This window comes from Hylobates moloch, unplaced genomic scaffold (genome assembly GCF_009828535.3).
Source record: "Hylobates moloch isolate HMO894 unplaced genomic scaffold, HMol_V3 SCAFFOLD_3, whole genome shotgun sequence".
Classification (NCBI taxonomy): Eukaryota; Metazoa; Chordata; class Mammalia; order Primates; family Hylobatidae; genus Hylobates; species Hylobates moloch.
Genome location: NW_026652278.1, coordinates 98,447,341 through 98,473,255, shown reverse-complemented (window position 1 = coordinate 98,473,255; position 25,915 = coordinate 98,447,341). Strand labels below are relative to the sequence as shown.

Genomic DNA, 25,915 nt, shown 5'->3' with positions numbered 1-25,915 from the left:
CCAACTCACTCCAGCCTGGGAGACAGAGCGAGACTCCATCTCAAAAAGAAAAGAAAAAAAAAAATCAGCTCTGCAAATCTTCATGTCCAGTACTGTTATGTTCCAGTCCAAAGATCAAGTCTATGTTCTACCACATTTTATTAAAATATTACACACTTACATTAAGAAATATGCTTATAACTAGCTGGCTTGAAATAATGCAGAATTACCTTTAAAGTGAATATGAACAAATATTAGAGAGTATCTAGCAATAAAATATGTATCAGTTACTAAAAGTAATAATGATATAGATGATAGGTGAAATTCTGGCATTCTGATAGCTTTGAGTGAATAGCTATGAAAAGTTTAAGTCTTCTTTAGGTTCACTCTTAATAATAAATTGCTTTATCTGGAGTATGGTTCCAAAACAAGTCACTAAGGAAGAAAAGTATTCAAGAGAAACTGCCCGAGTATCCTTAGCTATTGGATTTAGCAGACTTCATAAACATGTTCAAAATGGAAGTCTGTTTATTATATTAAAGAAAACTTATAATAATCCAATGAACAAAGAATCTTAATAAAGAGGTACAAAGTTATGAAAGAACCAAATGGAAACCTGGGAGCTGAAAAATTCAACTTATGAAACAAAAAAATGCAAGTAGATTTGAGATGGCAGACGCATCAGTGAACTTGAAGAAAAATCAACGTTATGCAACCTGACAAATAGAGGGAGAAAAAGACTGAAAAAAATGAACAGAGCCTGAGACCAGGGTAACAGGATATGTACCAACAAATGCATAAGGCCAATCACAGAAGAAAGAGCAAAGGGCAGAAAAATGTAACTAAGAAATAATGTCAAAAAATCTCTCAAATTTTATAAAAAACATTATATATCCAAGAAGCTAAAACAAACAAAAACCAACAACAACAAACCCAAGTAGGATAAACACTATGAGATCCACACCTAAAAACGTCTCAAACCGTTTAAAAGACAAGGCCCAGAAAAAAAAGCCCCAAAGCAGTGAGGAAAACAATTACACAAAGGAGACCAAAAATAATTAACAGCTGACTTCACACCAAAAGTAATGGAAATCAGGGTGCGCTGGGATGACATTAAAAGAGAGTCAAAGAAAAAATTGTCAGGCACAAATTCTATATCTAGCAAACTATCCTTAAAAAAAAAAATCAAGGCAAAACCAGACGTTCCCAGATAAAGATTAAGGACATTAAGATCGTATAAAGCAGTGGTTCCAACCATTATTATTATTATTACTATTATTGGAGATGGTGTATTGCTCTGTCACCCAGGCTGGAGTATACTGGCATGATCTCAGCTCACTGCAACCTCTGCCTCCCAGGTTCAAGTGATTCTCCTGCCTCAGCTACTCGAATAGATGCAATTACAAGCATGCACCACCACGCACAACTAATTTTTGTATTTTAGGTAGAGACGGGGTTTCGTCATGTTGGCCAGGCTTGTTTCAAACTCCTGGCCTCAAGTGATCTGCCTACTTCAGCCTCCTAAAGTGCTGGGATTACAGGTGAGTTACTGCGCCCAGCCAGTAGTTCCAATTATTTAAAGCAAAAGAAGGTAAGAAAGGAGGAACAGCAGAATCTCTTTAGGTATGAGAAAAAAAAAATAGCAAAAGAATAGCACTTTGGGAGGCCGAGGCGGGTGGATCACGAGGTCAGGGGATCGAGACCATCCTGGCGAACATGGTAAAACCCTGTCTCTACTAAAAATACAAAACAAAAAATAAGCCGGGCGTGGTGGCGGGCGCCTGTAGTCCCAGCTACTCCGGAGCCTGAGGCAGGAGAATGGCGTGAACCCGGGAGGCGGAGCTTGCAGTGAGCGGAGATCACGCCACTGCACTCTAGCCTGGGCGACAGAGCAAAACTCCATGTCAAAAAAACAACAACAAAAAAGCAAGACCCGGCCAGGCGCGGTGGCTTACGCCTGTAATCCCAGCACTTTGGGAGGCTGAGGCGGGTGGGTCACGAGGTCAGGAGATGGAGACCATCCTGGCTAACACGGTGAAACCCCATCTCTACTAAAAATACAAAAAATTAACCGGGCGTGGTGGCCGGCGCCTGTAGTCAGTCCCAGCTACTCGGGAGGCTGAGGCAGGAGAATGGCGTGAACCCGGGAGGTGGAGCTTGCAGTGAGCCGAGATTGCGCCACTGCACTCCAGCCTGGGAAACAGAGCCAGACTCGTCTCAAAAAAAAAAAAAAAAATCAAGATCCATCTGATAAAGGACTTGCATTCAGAATATATCTTTTATAACTCGTAAGAACAAGACAACCCAATTAAAAGGAAGTAAAAGATCTGAATAGACACTTCGCCAAAGAAGATACACAAATGGCCAATAAGCACAGAAGATGCTCAGCATCTTAAGTCACTAGAGAAATGATCTAACTTGGATGAGATTAATTTGGATATGAGTGGTCCACTAGAATGGCCATAATTATAAAGGCAGACTATAAGCACTGCAAAAGATGTGGAGAAACTATAACCCTCCTACATTGCTAGTTAGAACACTTTGAAAATAGTTCATAAGTTTCTTAAAAAATTAATCCACACACTTGCATGACAATGTTTTGGGTGATGGAAATGTTCTAAAATCTAATTGTGGTGATGATTACACACACAACATCTTTTAACTCTACATTTACAATGAATTTTATCATATGTAAATTATACCTCAACAAATATGTAAAAAAATTTAAGACAGATAAGACTTTATCAATATTTTATACGTGTATGTATGTACATACAGAGAGGGAGACAGAACAGGTTTGGGGCAATAAAAAAACGGGCAGAATGAAAACAATTGGTAAATCTGGATGCAGGGTATATGAAAGACCCATGTATTATGCTGGCAACATTTCTGCCAGTTTGAAATTACATAAGATTTAAGATTATCAACCAAAAGGTCAAGAATATAATGTAACAGACTTCCTGTAACAATATCTTTTTTCAATGAAGACCATATACAGCTTAAGTTATTAGGAAATTGTAGATAATTTTAATAAAGTCAATGTCAAGAATATAATCTGGTTGTAATACCAATACAATGTGCTCTAAAATAATTTTTCTATTGAGTTAAATATTCATCTGTAAATCCTATAACAGCATGTTCATATTCACAAAATCTGAATGAAAAGTAAACACAACTTGGCATTTCTGACACAGGGTAACACAAAGTTCACTTCAGAGGGGACTCAGATTTTTGTTTAATTTTGCTTTTGAAACCAAGCATAATTATAGTCAAAATGAGGGACATCATTCAGAATGAGGTTATATATTTATTTAACAAAATACTGCTTCTCTGAAGTACATTTCATTAGGGAGAGTGACAGTAATGCTCAAAAAAAGAACATGAAAATGCACACAGCATTTCTGAAAGGTTATAATCTTTATTTAAAATTTTTTTTTGAGACGGAGTCTCACTCTGTCACCCAGGCTGGAGTGCAGTGGCTCTTGTGATCTTGGCTCACTGCAACCTCCACCTCCCGGGTTCAAGCAATTCTTGTGCCTCAGCCTCTCAAGTAGCTGGGATTCCAGGCATGCACCACCACACCTGGCTATTTTTTTTTTTTTGTATTTAAATTTATTTTAATTTTTTTTTTGAGGCAGAGTCTTGCTCTGTTGCCCAGGCTGAAGTGCAGTGGCATCTTGGCTCAATGCAATTCTCCCAGGCTCAAGCAATTCTCCTGCCTTGGCCCCCAGAGTAGCTGGGATTATAGGCACCTGCCACCATGCCCAGGTAATTTTTGCATGTTTAGTAGAAATGGGGTTTCACCATGTTGGCCAGGCTGGTCTCAACTCTCAACCTCAGGTGATTTGCCCGCCTTGGCCTCTGAAAATGCTGGGATTACAGGCGTGAGCAACCGCACCCAGCCCTATTTTTTTGTATTTTAGTATAGACAGCATTTCACCACGTTGGCCAGGCTGGTCTCGAACTCCTGGCCATGAGGGATCCACCCGCCTCGGCCTCCCAAAGTGCTGGGATTACAGGTGTGAGCCACGGCACCATGCCAAAAGGCTACATGCCTGGCTGTGTGTTTCCGAGACTGCTTTTGATCCCAACTTCTCTACATTTAGATTAAAAAACATTTCATTCATGGTCAATCTGGAACATAATTACTGCATCTTAATTAAGTTTCCACTGATGTATATAGAAGGCTAAAGGCACAATTTTTATTACATCTAGTAGAGTAACCAAACATAAAATCATTAGTTACTTTCAACTTAATAACTGACATTCCTCAAACGAGCTGTTTTCAATCCTGACAGTTCTTTATTTTTTCAAAGTATATTTGCCATGGGATGCTAATTTGCAATAGGTGTCATAATGAGAATAACCAAAACTGGATAAATGTGACAAATGATTGACAAAGCATTTCACACCCTTCAATTACACCACGTCAAGAATGAGGGGAAAGCGTTGTAAAAGTAGACTACTGCAATGCTACTTATATTCTTGCAATAAAACCAGCAAGCATCCATATCAAGAGAGTTATCATCTCACTTCCAACTTTTTCCCCTCAAGAACAATTTGAATCTCTTTGGCATCCAAAGTCTCATAGGTCAATAAAGCTTCTGCGAGATTCTTATGCTCCTTCGCATGAGTTTTCAAGATATGTTTTGCTCGTTCATATGAGTCCTGAAATAGAAAAGGAGATACGTAAGCAGCAGCAAATGCAGGGATGCAAAAACCAGTCAATGGGAAGAGAAAGAAAAACTTTATGTACCCTAAAAAATATGAAATCTGTTTATATTTATAAAATCATGTAGAATCTTGATTCTACAGTAGAGATAATTTGTGCATTATAACATAAATAGTGAGGAAAAGAGAATAAACCCTGAGAAGGCAGAGACCACCTCTTCTATAACACTCTCTAAACCCTTCCATCATACAAACTTTCTGTATCCTTAACTACTCTAAAGCATTCCCTCTACTTTCTTGAAATAATCAAACCCACGGTCCCTCCTGTGGAGACTGCATTCCCTAAGCCCTCTCAAGTGCTATTTGGTCATGTTTACCCTAGATACTTCACAGTAAACAGCTGAGCTCTTTGTTCCCGTCACCTCTTTCAGACCATTACTAACCTACCCTCTTATATAATGCACTCTTCCTATTCTGTTGAAGTCGAGGCCATTTGACTATGGAGCTATCCAACCGTCTTCATTGTGCAAACATAGTCCTTATTCACTAAAGACTTTGGCACTCAGCTCTGTTGCTCTCTCTCTCTCTCTTTTTTTTTTCAGTCTCACTGTTGCTCAGGCTGGAGTGAAGTGAGGCAATCACAACTCACTACAGCCTCAACCTCCCTGGACTCAGGTGATCCTCCCACCTCAGCCCAAGTAGCTGGGACTACAGGCATGAACCACCATGCCCAGCTAATTTTTCTTATGTTTTGTAGAGATGGGGTTTTGCCATGTTGCCCAGGCTGGTCAGTCTTACCCTTAAAACCTGCCTGGCTGGGTGTGGTGGCTCACACCTGTAATCCCAGCACTTTGGGAGGCCAAGGCAGGTGGATCGTTTGAGCCCAGGAGTTCGACACCAGCCTGGGTAACATAGTGAAATGCTCTCTACAAAAAATAACAAAATTAGCTAGGCATGGCAGCATGCGCTTATAGTCCCAGCTACTCAGGAGGCTGAGGTGGGAGGATCACTTGAGCTTGGGAGACAGAGGTTGCAATGAGCCAAGATCACAGCACTGCACTCCAGCCTGGGTGACAGGGCAAGATGCTGTCTCAAAAAAAAAAAAAAAAAAAAAGACCTGCCTTCATGAATGGGTAGCTTCAACATTCAAATGCAATACATAACCAATCTCTCCACTAAGTCCCCACATCTATTTCCAACTAAGATGTCTCAAATTCAACATACATAAAACTGAAATTGGGCCGGGCGCAGTGGCTCACGCCTGTAATCCCAGCACTTTGGGAGGCCGAAGTGGTTGGATCGCCTGAGGTCAAGAGTTTGAGATCAGCCTGGCCAACATAGTGAAACCCTGTCTCTACTAAAAATACAAAAAATTAGCCAGGCATGGTGGCACATGCCTGTAATCCCAGTTACTCAGAAGGCTGAGGCAGGAGAATCACTTGAACCCAGAAGGCGGAAGTTGCAATGAGCCAAGATAGCACTATTGCACTCCAGCCTGGGCAACAAGAGCGGAACTCTGTCTCAAAAAAAAAAAAAGAAAAAACAAAAACAAAAAACTGAAATCATAAGAGCTAGGCACAGTGGTGTGTGCCTGTAGCCCCAGCTACTTGGGAGGCTGACTTGAGCCCAGGAGTCAAGACCCATCCCCTTAAAAAAAAAAATGACAAAACCCACAAAAAACAAACAATAAAACACCTACTGAACTTATTTCTTAGGTTGCAGTGAGCCGAGATCATGCCACTGCACTCCAGCCTGGGCAACAGAGCAAGACTCCATATCAAAAAAAAAAAAAAAAAAAAAATTATTTGTTGAATACATGTCAAAGACTCAATAAACAATACTCTTCCCATTCTATTACCTCTTACAGTTTTGCAGCTAAAGTACAATTGAATTTTATATATATATAAAATTTTATATATAGATATATTTTATTTCAACAGCTTATGGGGTACAAGTGGTTTTTGGTTACATGGATGAATTGTATAGTGGTAAAGTCTGGGATTTTAGTGTATCCATACCTACATAGTGTACACTGTACCTAATACCTAATATGTAGTTATTTTGTCCCTCATCCTGCGAATTGAATTTTTACAACCATGCAATATAGAACTGTTCTTAGCCCATGTCCAGGTTCATGAACAGAGAGGTGCCTTAATAACATTTAAATCATTGCTGGCCGGGCACGGTGGCTCACGCTTGTAATCCCAGCACTTTGGGAGGCCGAGGCGGGCGGATCACGAGGTCAGAAGATTGAGACCACGGTGAAACCCCGTCTCTACTAAAAAATACAAAAAAATTAGCTGGGCGTGGTGGCGGGCGCCTGTAGTCCCAGCTACTCGGAGAGGCTGAGGCAGGAGAATGGCGTGAACCCGGGAGGCGGAGCTTGCAGTGAGCCGAGATCGCGCCACTGCACTCCAGCCTGGGTGACAGAGCAAGACTCCGTCTCAAAAAAAAAAAAAAAAAAAAAAATCATTGCTGAAATGCTGCACCTATTATCTTTATTTTTTAATTTTTTCCCCAGACACCACGGTGACTATTATATTTTATAAAATGATGTTTCTAGTGAACAGAGGGCCTTCAGCTATTATGTTTTAAGAACCTAACTATTTAAGCACATTGTTCCTAAGAAAATAAATAGGCACGAAAAAATATTATTACCCTTAGAAGGATTCTTATTTCTTGTTCGATGGCAGATTGGGTTTCTGGACTTAGTTTCCCTGTATCACTGTAGGTCATAACTCCAAGCTAAAACCAAAAGGAAGAAAGTAATTGAACAGAAAACCCCCAAACACCAACAAATTTGAAAGAGAAAGTACTATCCTATATATAAGGAAACAAATATACGGGGGACAAGAAAGAGGTACAATAGAAAACTGCATTTGAGACTGGGCATCGTGGCTCACACCTGTAATCCTAGGATTTTGGGAGGCCGAGGCGGGTGGATCACCTGAGGTTAGGAGTTTGAGACCAGCCTGGAAACATGGAGAAACGCCATTTCTTCTAAAACACAAAAAATAGCTGGGCATGGCAGCACGTGCCTGTAATCACAGCTAGTCAGGAGGCTGAGGCAGGAGAATCGCTTGAACCCAGGAGGCGGTGGTTGCAGTAAGCTGACATTGTGCCACTGCACTCCAGCCTAGGTGACAGAGTGAGACTCCGTCTCCAAAAAAATAAAAATAAAAACTGCATTTGAGGGCAAAGAAATTTCCACATTCTTCTGAAAGTATAAAGACTAACATTTAGAAAGGCATGGTGGCAGGTGACTGTAATCCCAGCTACTTGGGAGGCTGAGGCAGAAGAATCGCTTGAACCTGGGAGGCGGTAGCTGCAGTAAGCCAACATCGCGCCACTGCACTACGGCCTGGGCAACAGAGCAAGACTCCGTCTCAAAAACAAAGAAACAAAAAGACACTAATATCAAAATAGTAAAAGTATGAGCAAGAGAGAACATTTAAAATCTTTTTTTTTTTTTTTTGGAGACAGGGTCTTGCTCTGTCACCCAGGGTAGAGTACAGTGGACTCACTATAGCCTCGACCTCCTGGGTTCAGAGAATCCTCCCACCTCAGACTCCCAGGTAGCTGAGACTACAGGTACACACCACCATACCTGGCTAATTTTTGTATTTTTTTAGAGATGGGGTTATGCCATGTTGCCCAGGCTGGTCCAGAACTCACTCCTGGGCTCAAGCAATCCAGTCTCCTCAGCCTCCCAAAGTGCTGGGATTACAGGTGTGAGCCACAGCGTCCAGCCTAAAATCATTTTAAGTCTGGTTCTCAGTACTTTCTTAAAAAACCTTGGCAGCTACTTCAAATATAGAAATCCATAATTCACAGAGTATAGTAGGGCTTCAAGGAACAATGACAAGATGAAAATATGAAATATAGGGAAACAGTAAAGTAACCAAACTTAGAAAGTAGGCTCTTTCATGCCACATGGAAAAGCTAAGGAATTCACCTTGCTTTATCACTTAGTTAACTCATGAAGTAATAGTTACTATCTGGGCAGCTCATTCTGAGCAGCTAAGAGAAGGCTCCATTTTCTTTATTCAGAGAATAACAATGTTCAGAATAAAGAGCCTCAAATCCATTTGGAGTGAGAGAGAGAAAAAGTGAATATTACCAATTTATAATCAGAACCATCTCTCAAAACACTTGACGTGTAATTTGATACATGAAAAGGATTAAAAAAATCTATTACCTTTTCACTCATTCCAAATTTGGTAACCATCCGCTTTGCTATTTTAGTGGCATTATCAAAATCACTGGAAGCACCTAAAATAAAATAAAAACATACCATTTTAAAAAATATCTTTAAGACCACATGTAATTTGAACTAAAGCCATTCTTTAAAGCTAACCTGTTGTAATATGGTCAGTTCCAAATATAAGCTCCTCTGCCACTCTTCCTCCCATACTAACATCCATTTGTGCAAGCAGCTGGGCTCTAGTTTCATTCCATCTGTCATTCTCAGGTAACAGGGACACCTAGACAATTAAAAATCAGTCAGATAAAAAGGAAAGAGGCTAGGTGCAGTGGCTCACGCCTGAATCCCAGCACTTTGGGAGGCCGAGGTGGGTGGATCACCTGAGGTTGGGAGTTCGAGACCAGCCTGACCAACATGGAGAAACCCTATCTCTACTAAAAATACAAAATTAGGCAGGCATGGTGGTGCATGCCTGTAATCCCAACTACTTGGGAGGCTGAGGCAGAAGACTCACTTGAAGTCAGGAGATGGAGGTTGCAGAGAGCTGAGATCATGCCATTACACTCTAGCCTGGGCAACACGAGTGAAACTCCATCTCAAAAATAAAATAAAATAAATAAAATAAAACAAAATTAAATTAAAATAAAATAAAATGTAATGAAAGAAATTCAGATACAGGCTGGGTGCAGTGGCTCATACCTGTAGTCTCAGCACTTTGGGAGGCTGAAGTGGGATCACTTGAGCCTAGGAGTTTGAGACTAGCCTGGGCAACATCGTGAGACCCCATCAATATAAAATAAAAATTAAAAAAAAAGAAATTCAGATACAGTTCTGATATAGTTACATTAAATACCAGAATTTCAGCACCGTAAGACTGGGCAAAATAAAAAAATACAAACCAGAATTATAATTTAGTTCTCACTAAAGTACTTTATACCATGTTGCTGAAAGCTGGTCATCAGGGAACTGATGAAAAGCCAGCAAATAGAGAATAAGAAAATCCTTTATAAAGCAACAACAATAGGTGGATAATGCTGCAATAGGACTGTTTTCTCCCCAGGAGCATGGAAATTTTTTAAATGTCTACAATGTTGAAAGATCTGATAAATTTGTACTAAATGAGAAAAATCTTAGAGAAACTACTGAATCAGTTACTACAAAACATAATGTTTTCCCTTTTGGGGCAGCAGAGAAATTAGATATTCAAGAATTAGGCAGGCCATGGTGGCTCACGCCTGTAATCCCAGCACTTTGGGAGACTGAGGCAGGTGGATCACCTGAGGTCAGGAGTTCTAGAGCAGCCTGGCCAAAATGGTGAAACCCCATCTCTACTAAAAATACAAAAATTAGCTGGGCGTGGTGGTGGGCACCTGTAATCCCAGCTACTTGGGAGGCTGAGGTGAAAGAATCGTTTGAATCCGGAAGGCAGAGGTTGCAGTGAGCTGAGATTGCGCCATTGCACTCCAGCCTGGGTGACAGGGCGAGACACTACAAAAAACTTACATGTCCAAGTGTTGGCCCCCGTGGCATGATTGTAGCTTTGTTGATAGGCATTGCATCTTTTGTGTAATATGCAATAATGGCATGACCAGATTCATGATATGCTGTGATGGTTTTGTTTTTGTTATCAATTTCCACACTTCTTCTTTCAGGCCCTAAGATAAATTTAATTGAGTAAATACTCCATTAGAAAGGTATATTTAAATCAACAAAACACATTCTTGTCTGCACATCAAATACACTCCACCCTTCCTATCAGCAGATTCTGCATCCATAGATTCAACCAAATAAGGATTAAAAGTATGGGGAAGAGGAACAATAAAAAATAATACAAATGAAAAAAATATATATTATAACAACTATTTACAGAGCATTTATATTAGTAATCTAGAGATGATTTAAAGTATACAGGAGAATTATGTAGGTATATGCAAATAGTACACCATTTTATAAAAGACACTTGAGCATCCTTGAATTTTGGTATCCACACGGGTCCTGGAACCAATCCTCACCCCCTCAGTGGATACTGAGAGGTGAATGTGTCTGATATGGGATTAATATTATAAAACAAAAAACTCATTCTCCTTAAAGTCATTCTTATTATAGCTCACTCTAACCTTGAACTCTTAGCCTCAAGCAATCCGCCCACCTCAGCTTCCCAAAGTGCTGGGATTACAGGCATGTGCCACTGCACCTAGCTTTAGTAATTTTTAGTAATTTTGTTTCTTTTTAAACAGGGTCTGTAACCCAGGCTGGAGTACAGTGGCATGATCATGGCTCACTGTAGCTTTAACTTCTCGGACTTAAGCAATCCTCCCACCTCAGACTCCCAAGTAGATGGGACCACAGGCGCATGCCACCCCGCCCAGCTAATTTTTAAAATTATTGGTAGAGATGGAGTCTCGCTATGTTGCCCAGCTGATCTTGAACTCCAACGATTCTGGGCTCAAACGGTCCTCCTGCCTTGGCCTCCCAAAGTGCTGGGATTACAGGTGTGAGCCACCACACCCAGTCTAAAGAGTAAAAGTTTTTTTAAATGGGCAGAATTCATTCCATAACACATATAAACTTTAACAATGTATCTGAAAACCAAAACTGTCAAAACTATCATCTTAATTCAAAAGGGAAAACTTATTTCCATTTCTATAAAATAAACTTCCAATTTAACAAGAATATCATAACTAATGTGCTTTTAAGCCAATCCAAGATTTAAAATCGAAATTAAGCACAGAATAAAGTTAACTATCCTTTTTAGCAGCAATGTCTGATAAGAGGAAATGTATACGTGCCTCATCTCCCCACTACCAATTTAACTATATAATTATATAAGCCACTAGAATATATTTGTTTCATAAGAGGCCAAACTGCGGTGTTGTCAAGTATATATTTTCATGTTCCCATCACTTTTCTAAAAAAGAGACAAAACTAATAAATATGGTACACTATAAAATCAGTTCTGTATCACTGACAAGAGTACTGTCAAGAAAATGTTACAGTGTAATGGCATTTGTTTGACTGTTAAATTGGGAATTTTGTAAAATCATTTATTACAAATCTTGAAAACCCAGACACTGAAGTTTTAAAGTAAGATTAGATTCAACACAGCCATGGCTTTAGTTGTTTGAATAGAGTATTTGCCCCTAAATGAATTATCTAACACAATGAAAAGTAAGACAGAAAAAAAAGAAAGGAAAGCTACCCATTAGAATTTTGTCTTTGGAAAACTCCAGCTCCTTCATGGTAACCATTTCTTTTCCATCAACAGCTGCTTTTAATGCAGCCTGGTTCACAAGATTCTCCAACTCTGCTCCAGAAAAGCCAACGGTACCTCGAGCTATAATTTCTGGATCAACAGCTAATGTAAAAAGAGAACACGACGTTAAAAGTCTAAAACAGGTAAAAGAAAGCTCTTCACAAAGAACTCACATTCCGACTGGGTGCATTGGCTCATGCCTGTAATCCCAGCACTTTGGGAGGCTGGGGCAGGCAGATCACCTGAGGACAGGAGTTCGAGACCAGCCAGACCAACATGGTGAAACCCCATCTCTACTAAAAATACAAAAATTGAGACCAGCCAGACCAACATGGTGAAACCCCATCTCTACTAAAAATACAAAAATTAGCTGGGCATTGTGGCATGCACCTGTAATCCCAGCTATTCAGAAGGCTGAGGCAGAAGAATCACTTGAACCCAGGAGGTGGAGGTTGCAGTAAGCCAAGATTGTGCCACTCCACTCCAGCCTGGGCAAAAACGGCAAAACTCTCGTCTCAAATAAAATAAAAAATAAAAAAAAAACACCTCACATTCTGAGGGAAAAAAGAAAATAGCTAGCTATTCTGAGCCATAGTTCAGTCATTTTTTTCTCTGAATTTCATCTGGAAATACTTTGGACATAAAAGTTGCCCTTATTATAGGAAACATGTATAGTTCAATGAATTGATATAGCTATCTCTGAAACTACTGCAGCTTTAATAATTTCATTTATTACTCAAGTGGGTAATAAATTTCCATGTGTTTTGTTTTATAATTTGCTTTCTTCTCTTTTGGCCCCACACTGACTATATCATGAGTTACTGTTTCTGCAGCTTTTTAAAATTGTTTTGCATTTTACATTCATCTTAAAAAAGTGTGTGTGTGTGTGTGTATATATATCCTCAAATATTATCTGTCTGAATACTCTGAAAAAACCTTTCTTTAGAATCAGGGTTCGAAACAATAGAATCTCCTGTATATACACTAAGGAATGGACTTTTAAATGAACATACTAATGGGAAAAAAAAAGACAAAAATGAACTGGTCTTTTAATATTAATACATTTATCATGAAAGGACCACAAACAGGGTGAGTGGCATATTACCACTTTATAGAAATGACAAATGTTTGTTTTGATAGAATTAGACTTACATTGATCAAACTTTATTTTATTGAGATACCATTTCAAAATTTCTGTTCGACCTTTTACATCTGGCCTTGGAACTGTAACTTGCATGTCAAAACGACCAGGACGTATTAAGGCACTACAGGAAGAATGCAGAAGGAAAATATAAATTAATAAACTATTTAAGCTCAAATTCAACAGGACTGACACCCTAATGACATGACTGGGAAGCCAGTGGCAGCCAGAGTGCAGACAGAGTTTTGTACCTAAATATTCAGATAGTTCCTTTTAAAACATGGCTCAAGTAACAGTGTCAATAAACAGAAAGTAGAACAAAGGTTCATTTAGATACACATGTGTACCTAGGTAGCCTACCCCTCAGAAACAAAAGCATGCAAGTAATTCAGTCCAGGAACAAATAATTCCACAACAAACTATTATGAGAACCACACATCCATCTCAACTGCTAAGTACAGAATGTTAGACTAGAGTCTTAGGCAGTGACAAACTACGGATCAAATGAAAATATGAATAACTTCTACAATAAATTTTTTTTCCTAGTAACTTTAAACCTAGTTATAATACTACAGTGAATTTATTTTAAAAATCCTCTCTACATACAACTTTTGTGACATATAACAAATAAATATTTTAAGTTTTATTGAGATGTAATTCACGTAACAGAATTTAAAGTGGATACTTCTGTGGTTTTTAATATATTCAGAACTGTACAACCATCACCACAATCTAATTTTAGAATATTCCCATCCCCCCCAAAGAAATCCCATATCCAATGACAGCCATTCCCCATTCTCCCTAACCTCTGGTAACCGCTAACCCAATTTGTCTCTGTGAATTTGCTTATTCTGGCTATTGCATATAAATGGAATCATACAATGTTGATGTGATCTTTTGCAATGGACTTCTTTCAGCATAATTTTGTAGCATGTAACAGTACTTCACAAAAATCTTCTTTTAATACTTACTTATCTAATGCCTCTGGGAAGTTTGTGGCTCCTATTATGATAACTCCTTCATTGGGTTTAAAACTATATAGGAAAAAAAAAAGTATCTTTTACTAATACTGAAGCACAGCACACATATAGAAATGCTCTACACAAAACTGGTTTGTTTTCTTTTTTTTGAGACTAGGACTTGCTTTGTGGCCTAGGCTTGAGCGCACCAGTATGATCATAGCTCACTGCTGCCTCAACTCTTGGGTTGAAGTGAACCTTCTGCCTCAACCTCTCAAGTAGCTGGAACGACAGGTGCATGCCAACATATCTGACTAATTTATTTTTTTATTTTTTATTTATTTTTAAATCTTTCCCCCCCAATTTCTAGGTATAAGCCACTATTTTTTTTTTTTTTTTTTTTGAGACGGAGTCTCACTGTCACCCAGGCTGGAGTACAATGGCGCTCACTGCAACCTCCATCTCCCAGGTTCAAGCAATTCTCATGTCTCAGCTTCCTGAGTAGCCAGGATTACAGGCGCCTGCCACCACGCCCAGATAATTCTTGTATTTTTAGTTTTAGGCGGGGTTTTAGTTTTAGACGGGGTTTCACCATGTTGGCGAGTTTGGTCTTGAACTCCTGACCTCAAGTGATCCACCCGCCTCAGCCTCCCAAAGTGCTAGGATTATAGACTTGAGCTACTGTGCCCGGTGACTATTTTTATTTTTAGTAGAGATAGGGTCTTGCTATGTTGACCAGGCTGGTTTTGAACTCCTGGCATCAAGCAATCCTCCCACCTTGGCTTCCAAAAGTCCTGGGATTACAGGCATGAGCCACCATGCCCGGCTTCATTAATCAAATAACAGCCAAGAAAAGAAACTGATAATAAACCACCAGTTCATCTGTGACTACATACCTTCACAATTATCTGGTCTATGCAGGAAAAGATAACCTGCTTAGGTGCCTGGTTAATTTTTGAAAAATTACTTTCAAGTATACCAATTCAAATTATTTGCTCCTGGGCTTCCTATGTGGTTTCAAAATGTCTTAATAATATTGAGTTTAAGATACTTCTTTCAAAACAACATCACCTCTTGCTTCTTATATTACGAACATTGATGTAAGCTTTAAATATGCTACAACATTCAAAGTTAGTCATAAATTATGTAGAAACGACTGTATTTCTTCAAATAGACTACTAGTCTCAGCATAAATCATTGTTTCTCTGTCATAAGTGTAACAATAAATGAAAAAGAATATAAATACCATAAATTAAATGAGTTGATATTCAAATATCCAATTAGTAATGAAAACAATACAATACTGAGAGAAAAAGCTTGTCTTGAGTTCTTGCATGAGAGACTACTCTGTTTCCTATACACATCACATTTTTCATATCTCTAGATATGAAATGCCTTATGGAAATAATTTGCATAAGATCAATTCTACACATATCAAATGCTGGGAGGCATCACCATATTCTAAGAAAAAAGAAGACTCAATTACCCATCCATTTCAGCGAGAAGTTGATTTATGGTCTGCCTTGAATATGGATGCATTGGAGATTCAATTCTCTTCCCACCAACAGAATCTAATTCATCAATAAATATAACACAAGGAGCATTCGCTTTTGCTTCCCCTAAGAAAACAAAAAACATTCAAATAAGCTGAAAGAGTCAACACTTTTGAACAAAACAAGAGAAATATTAAAATCCTATAAAACTGTCAAAAGCCAACAAAAAATATTCACTGGAAGAAAAGGAGGTCATTTTTTACTGACTTAAGAATAGTAGTTTCAGGGGGAAAAAACTATAGCAAAGAAATGATATAAAACAAAACAGTTGGGCATTCATTCTTTCTAGCTATACAAATATCATAAACAATCAGGTTTGAAGCTAATTACTCCTTAATTCCATACTATAAAATTGATGAATAAAATGAAAAAACACTTAAGAGATTTTTTTTTTGTGACGGAGTCTCACTCTGTCGCCCAGGCTGGAGTGCAGTGGCGCGACATTGGCTCACTGCAAGCTCTGCCTCCTGGGTTCACGCCATTCTCCTGCCTCAGCCTCCCGACTAGCTGGGACTACAGGCGCCCGCCACCACGCCCGGCTAATTTTTTGTATTTTTTTAGTAGAGATGGGCTTTCATTGTGTTAGCTAGGATGGTCTCGATCTCCTGACCTCGTGATCCACCCGCCTCGGCCTCCCAAAGTGCTGGGATTACAGGCGTGAGCCACCGCGCCCGGCCTCTCACTAAGAGATTTTTGGTAGCCTCCAACTTCATCTTGCACTTCCACTAGCTCTTCTCATAATTCATACAGTAAGTTACCCAAACCAAGGTCCCACAATGGCTATTTTGGCTATCAATCAAAACTAATTAGCATGCAAAGCCAGAGGCCCCAAAAAATAGAAATTAAAAAAAGGAAGAAAAAAAGTAATTAGCAAAGAAAGGGTAAGATACACACTTCCCTTAACAAAATTTAGCACTGCATGAAAGATACATCAAAACGTACTAAAAAGATTTCTGATACGGCTGGCTCCCACACCCACAAACATCTCGTCAAATTCGGATCCAGAAGCATAGTAAAAAGGAACATCAGCTTCTCCCGCCACAGCTCGGGCAAGAAGTGTCTTTCCAGTCCCTGGGGGTCCAACTAAAAGAATTCCTAAAAGAAAATGAAAACAAGAATGATTCAAAGTATTTTAAAAAAAATCCCTCGATATGAACCTATAAAATAAATATTCATTTATATAATTTTCAGGCTGAGGTCACACCAATAACCAATATTTTGATACACAGCAAACTACTTGTCTCTGCTAATGGTTCACTTCAGAATACTGTCCAAAAGTAATGTTCCTGTATTATATAAATATTGTTTCCATATCAACAACAGACATGACAGGGAGAATCTTGAGGCAAAAAAATATAAACCCATTTATCACTAAATAAGATAAAAATTCATGTAAAAATAGATTAAAAGACTGAACAACCAAATGTAATTAGCGAATCTTGATTTGGTGCTTTTTCATAAAGAACAAAATATTCTAGAGACATTTGGTGAAAACGTTTAAACAAGACTGGAGAGTACGTGATATTAAGGAAATAGTGTTAATTTTCTTTGGTGGGATAAGGTTATTATGTTTATTTAGGACACTGTCCTTATTCTTAGGTGATGTACAACAAAGTCTTTAGATGTCAAGTAGGTGATGTTTAGTTTTCTTTCAAATGTTCAGGGGGAAAAATACACACATAACACAGAAAGCAAATATGACAGAATGTTAACAATTGTTGAGTCTAAGTGGATAGGATATGGATGTTAATTGTACTGTTCTTTCAAGGTTTTCCATATGTTTTCAAATTTTCATAATATCAAAGATTTTCACGTTAGAAAAACAGAATTGCCTGATTTATATGTTTTTATAAATATACATATTACATTAAAAAAGCAACAAAACTTCTTTACATACATGTTTGCTGCATTTTAACATAAAAAAATTTTAAAGAAAGTTCAAGCTCAAAAATAGCTTTAAGACTATCCTAGTATTGTCACGTTTTAGTTATACTTAACTGGTTTAAATCATATTAATTTCTGTGGATTACATCTTGGTATCTAAAGATTTTTCTACAAATTTATACTACTCAAATTTTCTACAGATTTAAAATACTCCTTGTCATTAGAAAGAGGAAGAGTGTAACTATTAATACTTCTATAGTTTTAAACATTCACTCTGTGATGTTTAAATAAATGTAAAGGTGGTATGTGGAATGTCTCCTGATATGGGCTTTTCTAGTGTTTTCCCATGATTGTATTGAAATTGTGCTCTTTTTTAATTCCTTTTTGCATGGACACCACATAAGCCAACACTTGGGTCCTTCCTAGAGCATCAGGAAGTACATGATGTTGATAAGGCTTTTGCCAGTGATATTAGCTAAAGTTATCATTATTAAGCACTGATTTAATAAATGTACCCTAAATTAGCAAAGGTTACTGCAAATAATTTCATACACTGCTGTATTTTCAGTAGAGATAGTTGGCACCATAAAAACAAGCATTAAAAAGGAGTGTCATCCTTTAACTCACCAATTCCATTTCTAGAAATTTATTCTAAGGAAATAATTAAGCCTGCAGGCAAAGCCTTGAATTAAGATGAAACACAGCACTATTCTTAATAGCAAAAAAACTGGAAACCATATAAAAATTCAATATAAATGGTTAAATTGTGATATAACCATAAATTAGAAGGATACTATAAAGTCATTAAAAGTCATGTTAACCATGAGAAAACATCAGACAAAGCTAAGCTGAGAACATTCTATAAATAATTAGGCAAGTACTCTTCGCAACTGTAAAAATCATGAAAGATCCTCTTCTCTCCACTCCCTCACAAAAGGCTAAGGAATTGTTTCATTAAAAAAAAAAAAAAACAATAAAAGCCTAAATGTTACCTGTGATCCTGGATTAAGTCCTGAACTGGGGAAGTGGGTAGGGATCAGGGCAACACTACAAAGGATACTATTGGAACAAATGCTGAAATTTGACTATAGACTCTAGATTTGATAGTGGTTTTGTATGTATGTTAAATGTCCTATTTTTTTTTTTTTTTTTTGAGACAAGAGTCTTGCTTTGTCACCCAGACTGGAGTGCAGTGGGAACAATCTTGGCTCACTGCAACCTCCACCTCTTAGGTTCAAACGATTCTCCTGCCTCAGCCTCCCGAGTAGCTGGGATTACAGGCACCTGCCACCAAGCCCAGCTAATTTTTTTTTTTTTAGTAGAGACAGGGTTTCACCATGTTGGCCAGGCTGGTTGGAACTCCAATGGCCCCTGGTTCAAGACCAGACGGTCTCGAACTCCTGATCTCAAGTAATCCACCCGCCTCCACCTCCTCAAATGCTGGGATTAAAGGCGTGAGCCACCATACCCAGCTAATGTCCTGATTTTAGTATTATTCTGGAGTTATGTAGGAAAATATCCTTATTCTTAAGAAATACACACTTAGGGGTGATTACGTTTACAATTTACTCTCAAATAGTTAAAAATTTATTTATTTACAAATAATTTTTATATTTATATATACATAAAGAGACAAAGTGAATGATTTTTAAAATGGAGCTAGGTTGAGTGCGCTGGCTCATGCCTGCAGTCCTAGTACTTTAGGAGGCCAAAGTGAGTGGATCGCTTGAGCCTAGGAGTTCAAGAGCAGCCTGGGCAACATGGAGTAACCTCACCTCTACAAAAAATACAAAAATTAGCCAGCATGGTGGTGTGTACCTGTGGTCTCAGCTACTTGGGAGGGCCGCCTGAACTCGGGAGGTTGTGGCTACAGTGAGCCATGATTGCATCACTGCACTCAAGCCTGGGTCTAAAAAGGAAGCTAAATATTAAAAATTTGTGAGTGTAGGTAAAGGGTATGAGGAGCATTCTATGTACTATTCTTGTAACTTTAAATTTGAAAGTATATAAAAACTTGCAGTTGGCAAAAAAAATGCTGTGGAATTGTATGTTCAGAATGAACATCTATTTTGTAAAACAGCAATTAAGACTTAAACTTTAATCAGTTAAAATTAAAGTAATATAGGTTTTTTTTGTTTGTTTCTTTGTTTTTGTTTTTTCCATCAAATCATGGTAAAGAAAAGATATCTTACCTTTTGGAAGTTTACCTCCAAGAATAGTAAATTTTTGTGGATTTTTCAAGAATTCAACAACTTCCTGTAATTCTTGTTTAGCTTCCTCCACCTAAAGTGACACAATTTTCCAAATAACTTTAGATAATGGACACGTTTGGTTACATTATCAAGGCTTCCCTTTTGAAAATCATAAATTTAATTTGGATATGGAATTAACCTGGCCTCTGTTTCAGTAAAAAAAGCATACAAAAATGGCCCCTTATAAAACACACAAAGGGTTTTCCCCTGACCATTATTTCCTATTAAGCAAAGTCTCCTTACTATCCCCAAAAAAATCATTCTAAACTTTCATTTTCTCAGTGAGAAAACAAAAGTCAAGTACATTGGACAGGGTTAAAAAGAAAGTACCTAGGGAGGAGCACACTAAAACATGAAACATAGCTTCATGCCAAAGGGCATTCTGAAAATGTCCAATTAATATCAAGATTCACTCATTATTTCAAGAAAAATTCCCAGACATATTTCCAGGAAATACTACACTTATTGAAGAACAAAGTTATGTTTTTTTGTTAGACTTGGAATGATCTAAAGTTATTCTGATTAAATAATTAAAAATGTACTAACGTTTTAATCAAGTTAATGGTTAAAAACATAGCATTTTCTTTTCAGAGTATTTAAAAAAATAGAAAACAAAGCTTTGTCCACTCCTAGGTCCAGGAGAAGTGTGTACATATGTTCACCAAGAGACTTGTATAAGAATAGTCACACCCGTTGTATTTGAACCAAAAACTAGAAATAAACTCAAATGTCCACCCTAAAGTAGTATAATTGCACCGTGTTGTAGTATTCTTATAATGGGATACTATGCAATAAGGATAAATAAACCTCAACTCCAAATAACATAGATAGATCTCACAAACATGTTGAATAAAAGAAGCCTCATACACAAGAGGATATTCTATATGGATCACATTTATCTAAAATTCAAAAATAGGGAAAATTCACGTATAGTATTAGACAGGAAATTGTCCCTAGGTTAGTAACCAGAAGGAGGCATCGAGGAGGTTCTAGGCTTCTGATAATGTTCTGTTTCTTGAGCTGGGTACTTATAACACAGACACGTTGTGAAAATTTATGGATTTGTGCACTATTGTATGAATCAGTTAAACTTCAATGAAATTTATAGTTAAAAAAAGACTTGGCTAGTTTATTAAAAGAGAACTTGAAAGATAATATACATGTACTAAAAGAAGACTAAAATATATTTGATCAAAATAATAGATATAATTCCAATTTCAAGTTGTAGGAATAAAGAAGAGATTAAACAATTTAATATTCAAATAAACTATATTCTCTCTCCAAATTCTGTGGCGAGAGAATTCCCACTTGAGGAACATAAGATCTATCAAGGAAAATAGTTAATGGGATCAAGGTAATGAATCAAGTTATTAAAAGCCCTTATTAATATTTTTAAGGCTGTATATATAAGTGTGCCCATATATTCAGAAATTCTAGGCAAGGAAATGACATTCCTATACAAGCTCTTTGAGATTTGGTAAACATTTGTCACAGGAACTACCTAATGGCAAACCTGTTCTGGTAAATGCTACTGAATTACTTTGCTCTATATAAATTTAGGTCTTACAGCAATTATAAAATTGATTCATTTTAGCATGGAAAACTTGGTAAGGATCTACCTTAATTGTGATGTCTACTTTCACTATGCTTAGTCATCAGCATGGCTTTAGTTCAGTACTCAGAAATCCCCACATTGCAGGACAGGCATGGTGGCTCATGCCTATTACCCCCAGCACTGTGTGAGGCTGAGATGGGAGGACTGCCTGAGCTCAGGAGTTTGAGACCAGCCTGGACAACAAAGTGAAACTCTGTCTCTACACCCCCCCCCCCCCCCCCCCCCAAAAAAGAATAAGAAAAAGATAAATCGGCTGGGCTTGGTGGCTCATGCCTATAATCCCAGCACTTTGGGAGGCAAAGATGGGTGGGTCACTTGAGCTCAGGAGATCAAGACCAGCCTGGGCAACACAGCTAAATCCCGACTCTACAAAAAAAAATACAAAAATTAGCCAGGCATAGGGGCACATGCCTGTAGTCCTAGCTACCTGAGAGGCTGAGGCGGGAGGATGGCTTGAGCCCAGGAGGAGGAGGTTGTTGTGAGCTAAGATCACAATACTGCACTTCAGTCTGGGTGACAGAGCCAGACCCTGTCTAGAAAGAATAAAAAAATTAAATTAAAAAATTAGCCAAGTGTGGTGGTGCATGCCTGTGGTCTCAGCTACAAGGGAGGTTAAGGCACGAGGATCACTTGAGCCCAGAAGGTCAAAGCTGCAGTGAGCCAAGATCATGCCATTGCACTCCAGCCTGGGCAAGAGAGCGAGACCCTGTCTCAAAAAAAAAAAAAAAAAAAAAAATTCTCTCATTCCAAAAGAAGTGTGGTATATTCAGTAAGTATGTAAGTACATTACAGGCAGAGAATAACAATGCTGTCTGACCTCAGCCTTAATACAGGCTCAATTTAGAAAAGGCATGCAGACCTCAAACACAATGAGAAGGACCCTCCACACTGATGACTGAAGTTTTCAAATAATCACTGCACCAACCTCTTCCTCAATTGTTCCCTTTATACAATTCCAACAGGGTTCATAGCCATTTAAACTGGAAAGGAAAGGAAAGAACTACTTGGTTGTAAAACTATCATGATTCCCAATGCCTTATTCCCCAATAGTCGAGGTTGAAAAAACATGGTTACATATAAACAGAGACACGAATAAGTAAAGAGGAAAAGCAGAAATAATAACATAACCAATCTCTTCAGAGTTGGAAGAGTCCTCAGATCACGTACTTCAAATCTCTCCTGCGGAAGAATTTCTTCTAAAACACTCCTGAAAGATAATTACCCAGCCACTACAGTTCTCAGAAATCAAATATAACAGAGCAGATACAATGGCAAAGCACAGAGAAGAGCACGGTGTGGTACTAAAGTTGCAGAATTCACATTTGAAAAAGATAAAATAAAAAAAAATCAGTAGAAAAACCACTCATTTTGACTTGTCTTAATATAAATTCATGATCCAAAATTTCAAGTGAGCCCAACAGTTTTATTTCCCATTTCCATTCATTCTCCTATTCCTACACAACTTACTTCCTCCATTAACCACTCATTCCTCCTCTCCCAACCATATTCTCTCTGCTGGTGACCTTGATTCTATCAATTTCCATAACCCCCCACCTAACAGTTTACCAACATTCCAACTTTATTTTGTATTATGAGATAAATTATCTGTGCTCTTCTGTCAGACAAAATCCAAGAATTGTTTGTAATCCTCTATTCCATCTCATTTCTTTCCACCTCTTGTAAACCCACTGCAATCGGAATTTAACCCCTGCGACTCCACTAAAATTGCTCTTTATCAGGTACACCAATGACCTACTGCTAAATCAAATGGTTAGTTCTCACTTGGCCCATTAATAACATTTCACATTGCTGATCACTCCCCTCATCATAGAAATATTTTCTTCCAGGATACCATTCTCACCTAACTCATTGGCAGCTACTTCTCACCTTGGTTCCTGGCTTCTCTTCTCTGTCTTGTGAACCTTTAAGTGCTCTATAACTCAGTATTTAGATCTCTCTTCTGGTTACACTCACTCCCTGGGTGATCTCATTCAAACATGTGGACTTAATTAACATACATATAAATATAATCTCCTATTTTTAATTCTAGCTCAGACCTCTCCCATACCTCCAAAGTGGTATATCCAAGTTACTCAACACTTTCATTTGTATCTCTCACACTTAACATATCTAAAACTAAATTTCTAACCTTTGTCCCCCAGATCTGCTCCACTCACAGCCTTTTAAAACCTCACTAAAGGCCAGGCACGGTGGCTCACGCCTGTAATCTCAGCACTTTGGGAGGCCGAGGCAGGCAGATCACCTGAGGTCAGGAGTTCGAGACCAGCCTGGCTAACATGGTAAAACCCTGTTTCTACTAAAAACACAAAAAATTAGCTGGGCGTGGTGGCTCGCGCCTGTAATCCCAGCTACTCTGGAGGCTGAGGCAGGAGAATTGCTTGAACCTGGGAGGTGGAGGTTGCACTGAGCCGAGATCACGCCATTGCACTCCAGCTTGGGCAACAATAGCAAAACTCCATCTCAAAAACAAAAACAAAAATCTCAGTAAATGTCAATTCTATCCTTCTAATTGTTGAGACCAAAAATCTTGTGGTCCTTTTTGACTCCTCTTTTCTCTTACACCCTACGTTCCAATAAGACATCCTATTAGTTCTACTTTCAAAAATGAACAAGTCAGACACTCTATTACTTCAGAGCCTTTGCTCAAACTGTTCCTTTGGTCAGAAATGTTCCTTTCTCAGATAAATGCAGTTTATTCCATCTTCTCCTTCAGATTTTCTTTCAAATGTCACCTTCTCCATCAATCGCACCTTGAACACTCCATTTAAAACTGTAAGCCTTCTCTCAAAACTCCCAATCCTCTTTACCCTGCTCTACTTTTTCCTCCATACACTTTTATTCTTTTAACATACTCTACTTTTTCTTACATGACATATCAGTGTCCAATTACTGCTTTTAGAGTTTAAACTCTAAGAACGCAGAGATTATTTATTCTAGCCCAGCAGCTAAAATAGGGCCTAGCACTTAATAGATACTATTAAATATTTAACAAATTAATCGACTATAAAGTAGCATTTATCCATTCTATTCATTCAAGAAATATATATTGTCTAACATGTTTTAGATAGTGGAGTTACAAAGATCAGTAAGAGGTACAGGTAAAGAAGGACCATTTATTAAATATCCACTATGTGTCAAGCACATACATTATCTGTCAGGATCTAAAGTAATTTCTTCAAGGTCTCATAGCTAATAAGTATAAAAATGAATTTCAAACATTAGTCAGCTTGACTCTGAAGTCCACATTCACTCCACTACACCAGGCTGCTCCTTCATAAATTATACTATCCCCTGCCATAAAGCAAGATTTGATCCTTGGCTATTATTATTTATCCCAAAATACTAATGTTTCTAATACTTTTGGATACAATTTTACCTATTCTACAATACATTGTAGAATCAAATATCGACCTTATATAGAGTATCAATTAGAGAATGTATGAAGAAGGCAAGGCAGTCTTCTTAACTTACGCCTTTAACATGTTCAAAGGTGACATTTTTCATCTGGACAGGATCTACTGCAGAATCAAGCCCTGTTGTTGTCCGGAAGCGGACTAAAGGGAAGAAAAGAAATGTTTATATTTGATAGATTAATAACATTCCAATCACCTTATTTTTTAGATGCAAGAAAGCAAAGCCTAGAAAAATTAAATGTCTGTGTGACCTAACTTCACATATCAAATCAGAGTGAGGAATAGAAACTAGGTCTTCTGGATTTCTTTTTTTTCTTTTTCTTTTTTGACGGAGTCTTGCTCTGTTACCAGGCTGGAGTGCCGTGGCACGATCTTGGCTCACTGCAGCCTCTACCTCCCAGGTTCAAGCGATTCTCCTGCCTCAGCCTCCCAAGTAGCTGGGATATCAGGCATGCGCCACCAAACCCGGCTAATTTTGTATTTTTAGCGGAGACGGGTTTTTGCCATGTTGGTCAGGCTGGTCTTGAACTCCTGACCTCAGGTGATCCACCCGCCTCAGCCTCTCAAAGTGCTGGGATTACAGGCATGAGCCACCACGACCATCCGGTCTTCTGGATTTCTAAACCATCTTCAAAGAGTAAGTGATTCACATTAAAAAGACATATTTCGGCTGCTCTGCCTATGGAGTAGCCATTCTTTTATTCCTTTACTTTCTTAATAAACTTGAAAAAATAAAAAATAATAAAGACTGGGTGTGGTGGCTCACACCTGTAATCCCAGCACTTTGGGAGGCTGAGGCGGGCAGATCACAAGGTCAGGAGATCAAGACCACCTTGGCTAACACAGTGAAACCCCATCTCTACTAAAAATACAAAAAATTAGCTGGGCATAGTAACGCAAGCCTGTAGTTCCAGCTACTGGGGAGGCTGAGGCAGGGGAATTGCTTGAACCCTAGGAGGCGGAGGTTGCA

At 38.3% G+C, this 25,915-nt stretch overlaps 1 protein-coding gene across 1 annotated transcript in view; it reads right to left on the bottom strand.

Annotated features, from left to right (window-relative positions):
* Positions 1-4,259: 4,259 nt before the first annotated feature.
* YME1L1 (YME1 like 1 ATPase) overlaps positions 4,260-25,915 on the bottom strand; it is a 43,645-nt gene continuing 21,989 nt past the window's right edge. The window contains exons 8-19 of the mRNA XM_032144699.2: positions 25,004-25,086; positions 19,837-19,927; positions 16,703-16,855; positions 15,694-15,826; positions 14,220-14,282; positions 13,260-13,372; positions 12,054-12,209; positions 10,358-10,509; positions 9,008-9,134; positions 8,849-8,922; positions 7,309-7,395; positions 4,260-4,647 (exon numbers count right to left, since the gene is read on the bottom strand). Of these exons, the coding sequence (XP_032000590.1) occupies positions 4,504-4,647; positions 7,309-7,395; positions 8,849-8,922; positions 9,008-9,134; positions 10,358-10,509; positions 12,054-12,209; positions 13,260-13,372; positions 14,220-14,282; positions 15,694-15,826; positions 16,703-16,855; positions 19,837-19,927; positions 25,004-25,086 (1,376 nt within the window). The 3' untranslated portion in view covers positions 4,260-4,503. The remainder of the gene's footprint in view (positions 4,648-7,308; positions 7,396-8,848; positions 8,923-9,007; positions 9,135-10,357; positions 10,510-12,053; positions 12,210-13,259; positions 13,373-14,219; positions 14,283-15,693; positions 15,827-16,702; positions 16,856-19,836; positions 19,928-25,003; positions 25,087-25,915) is intronic.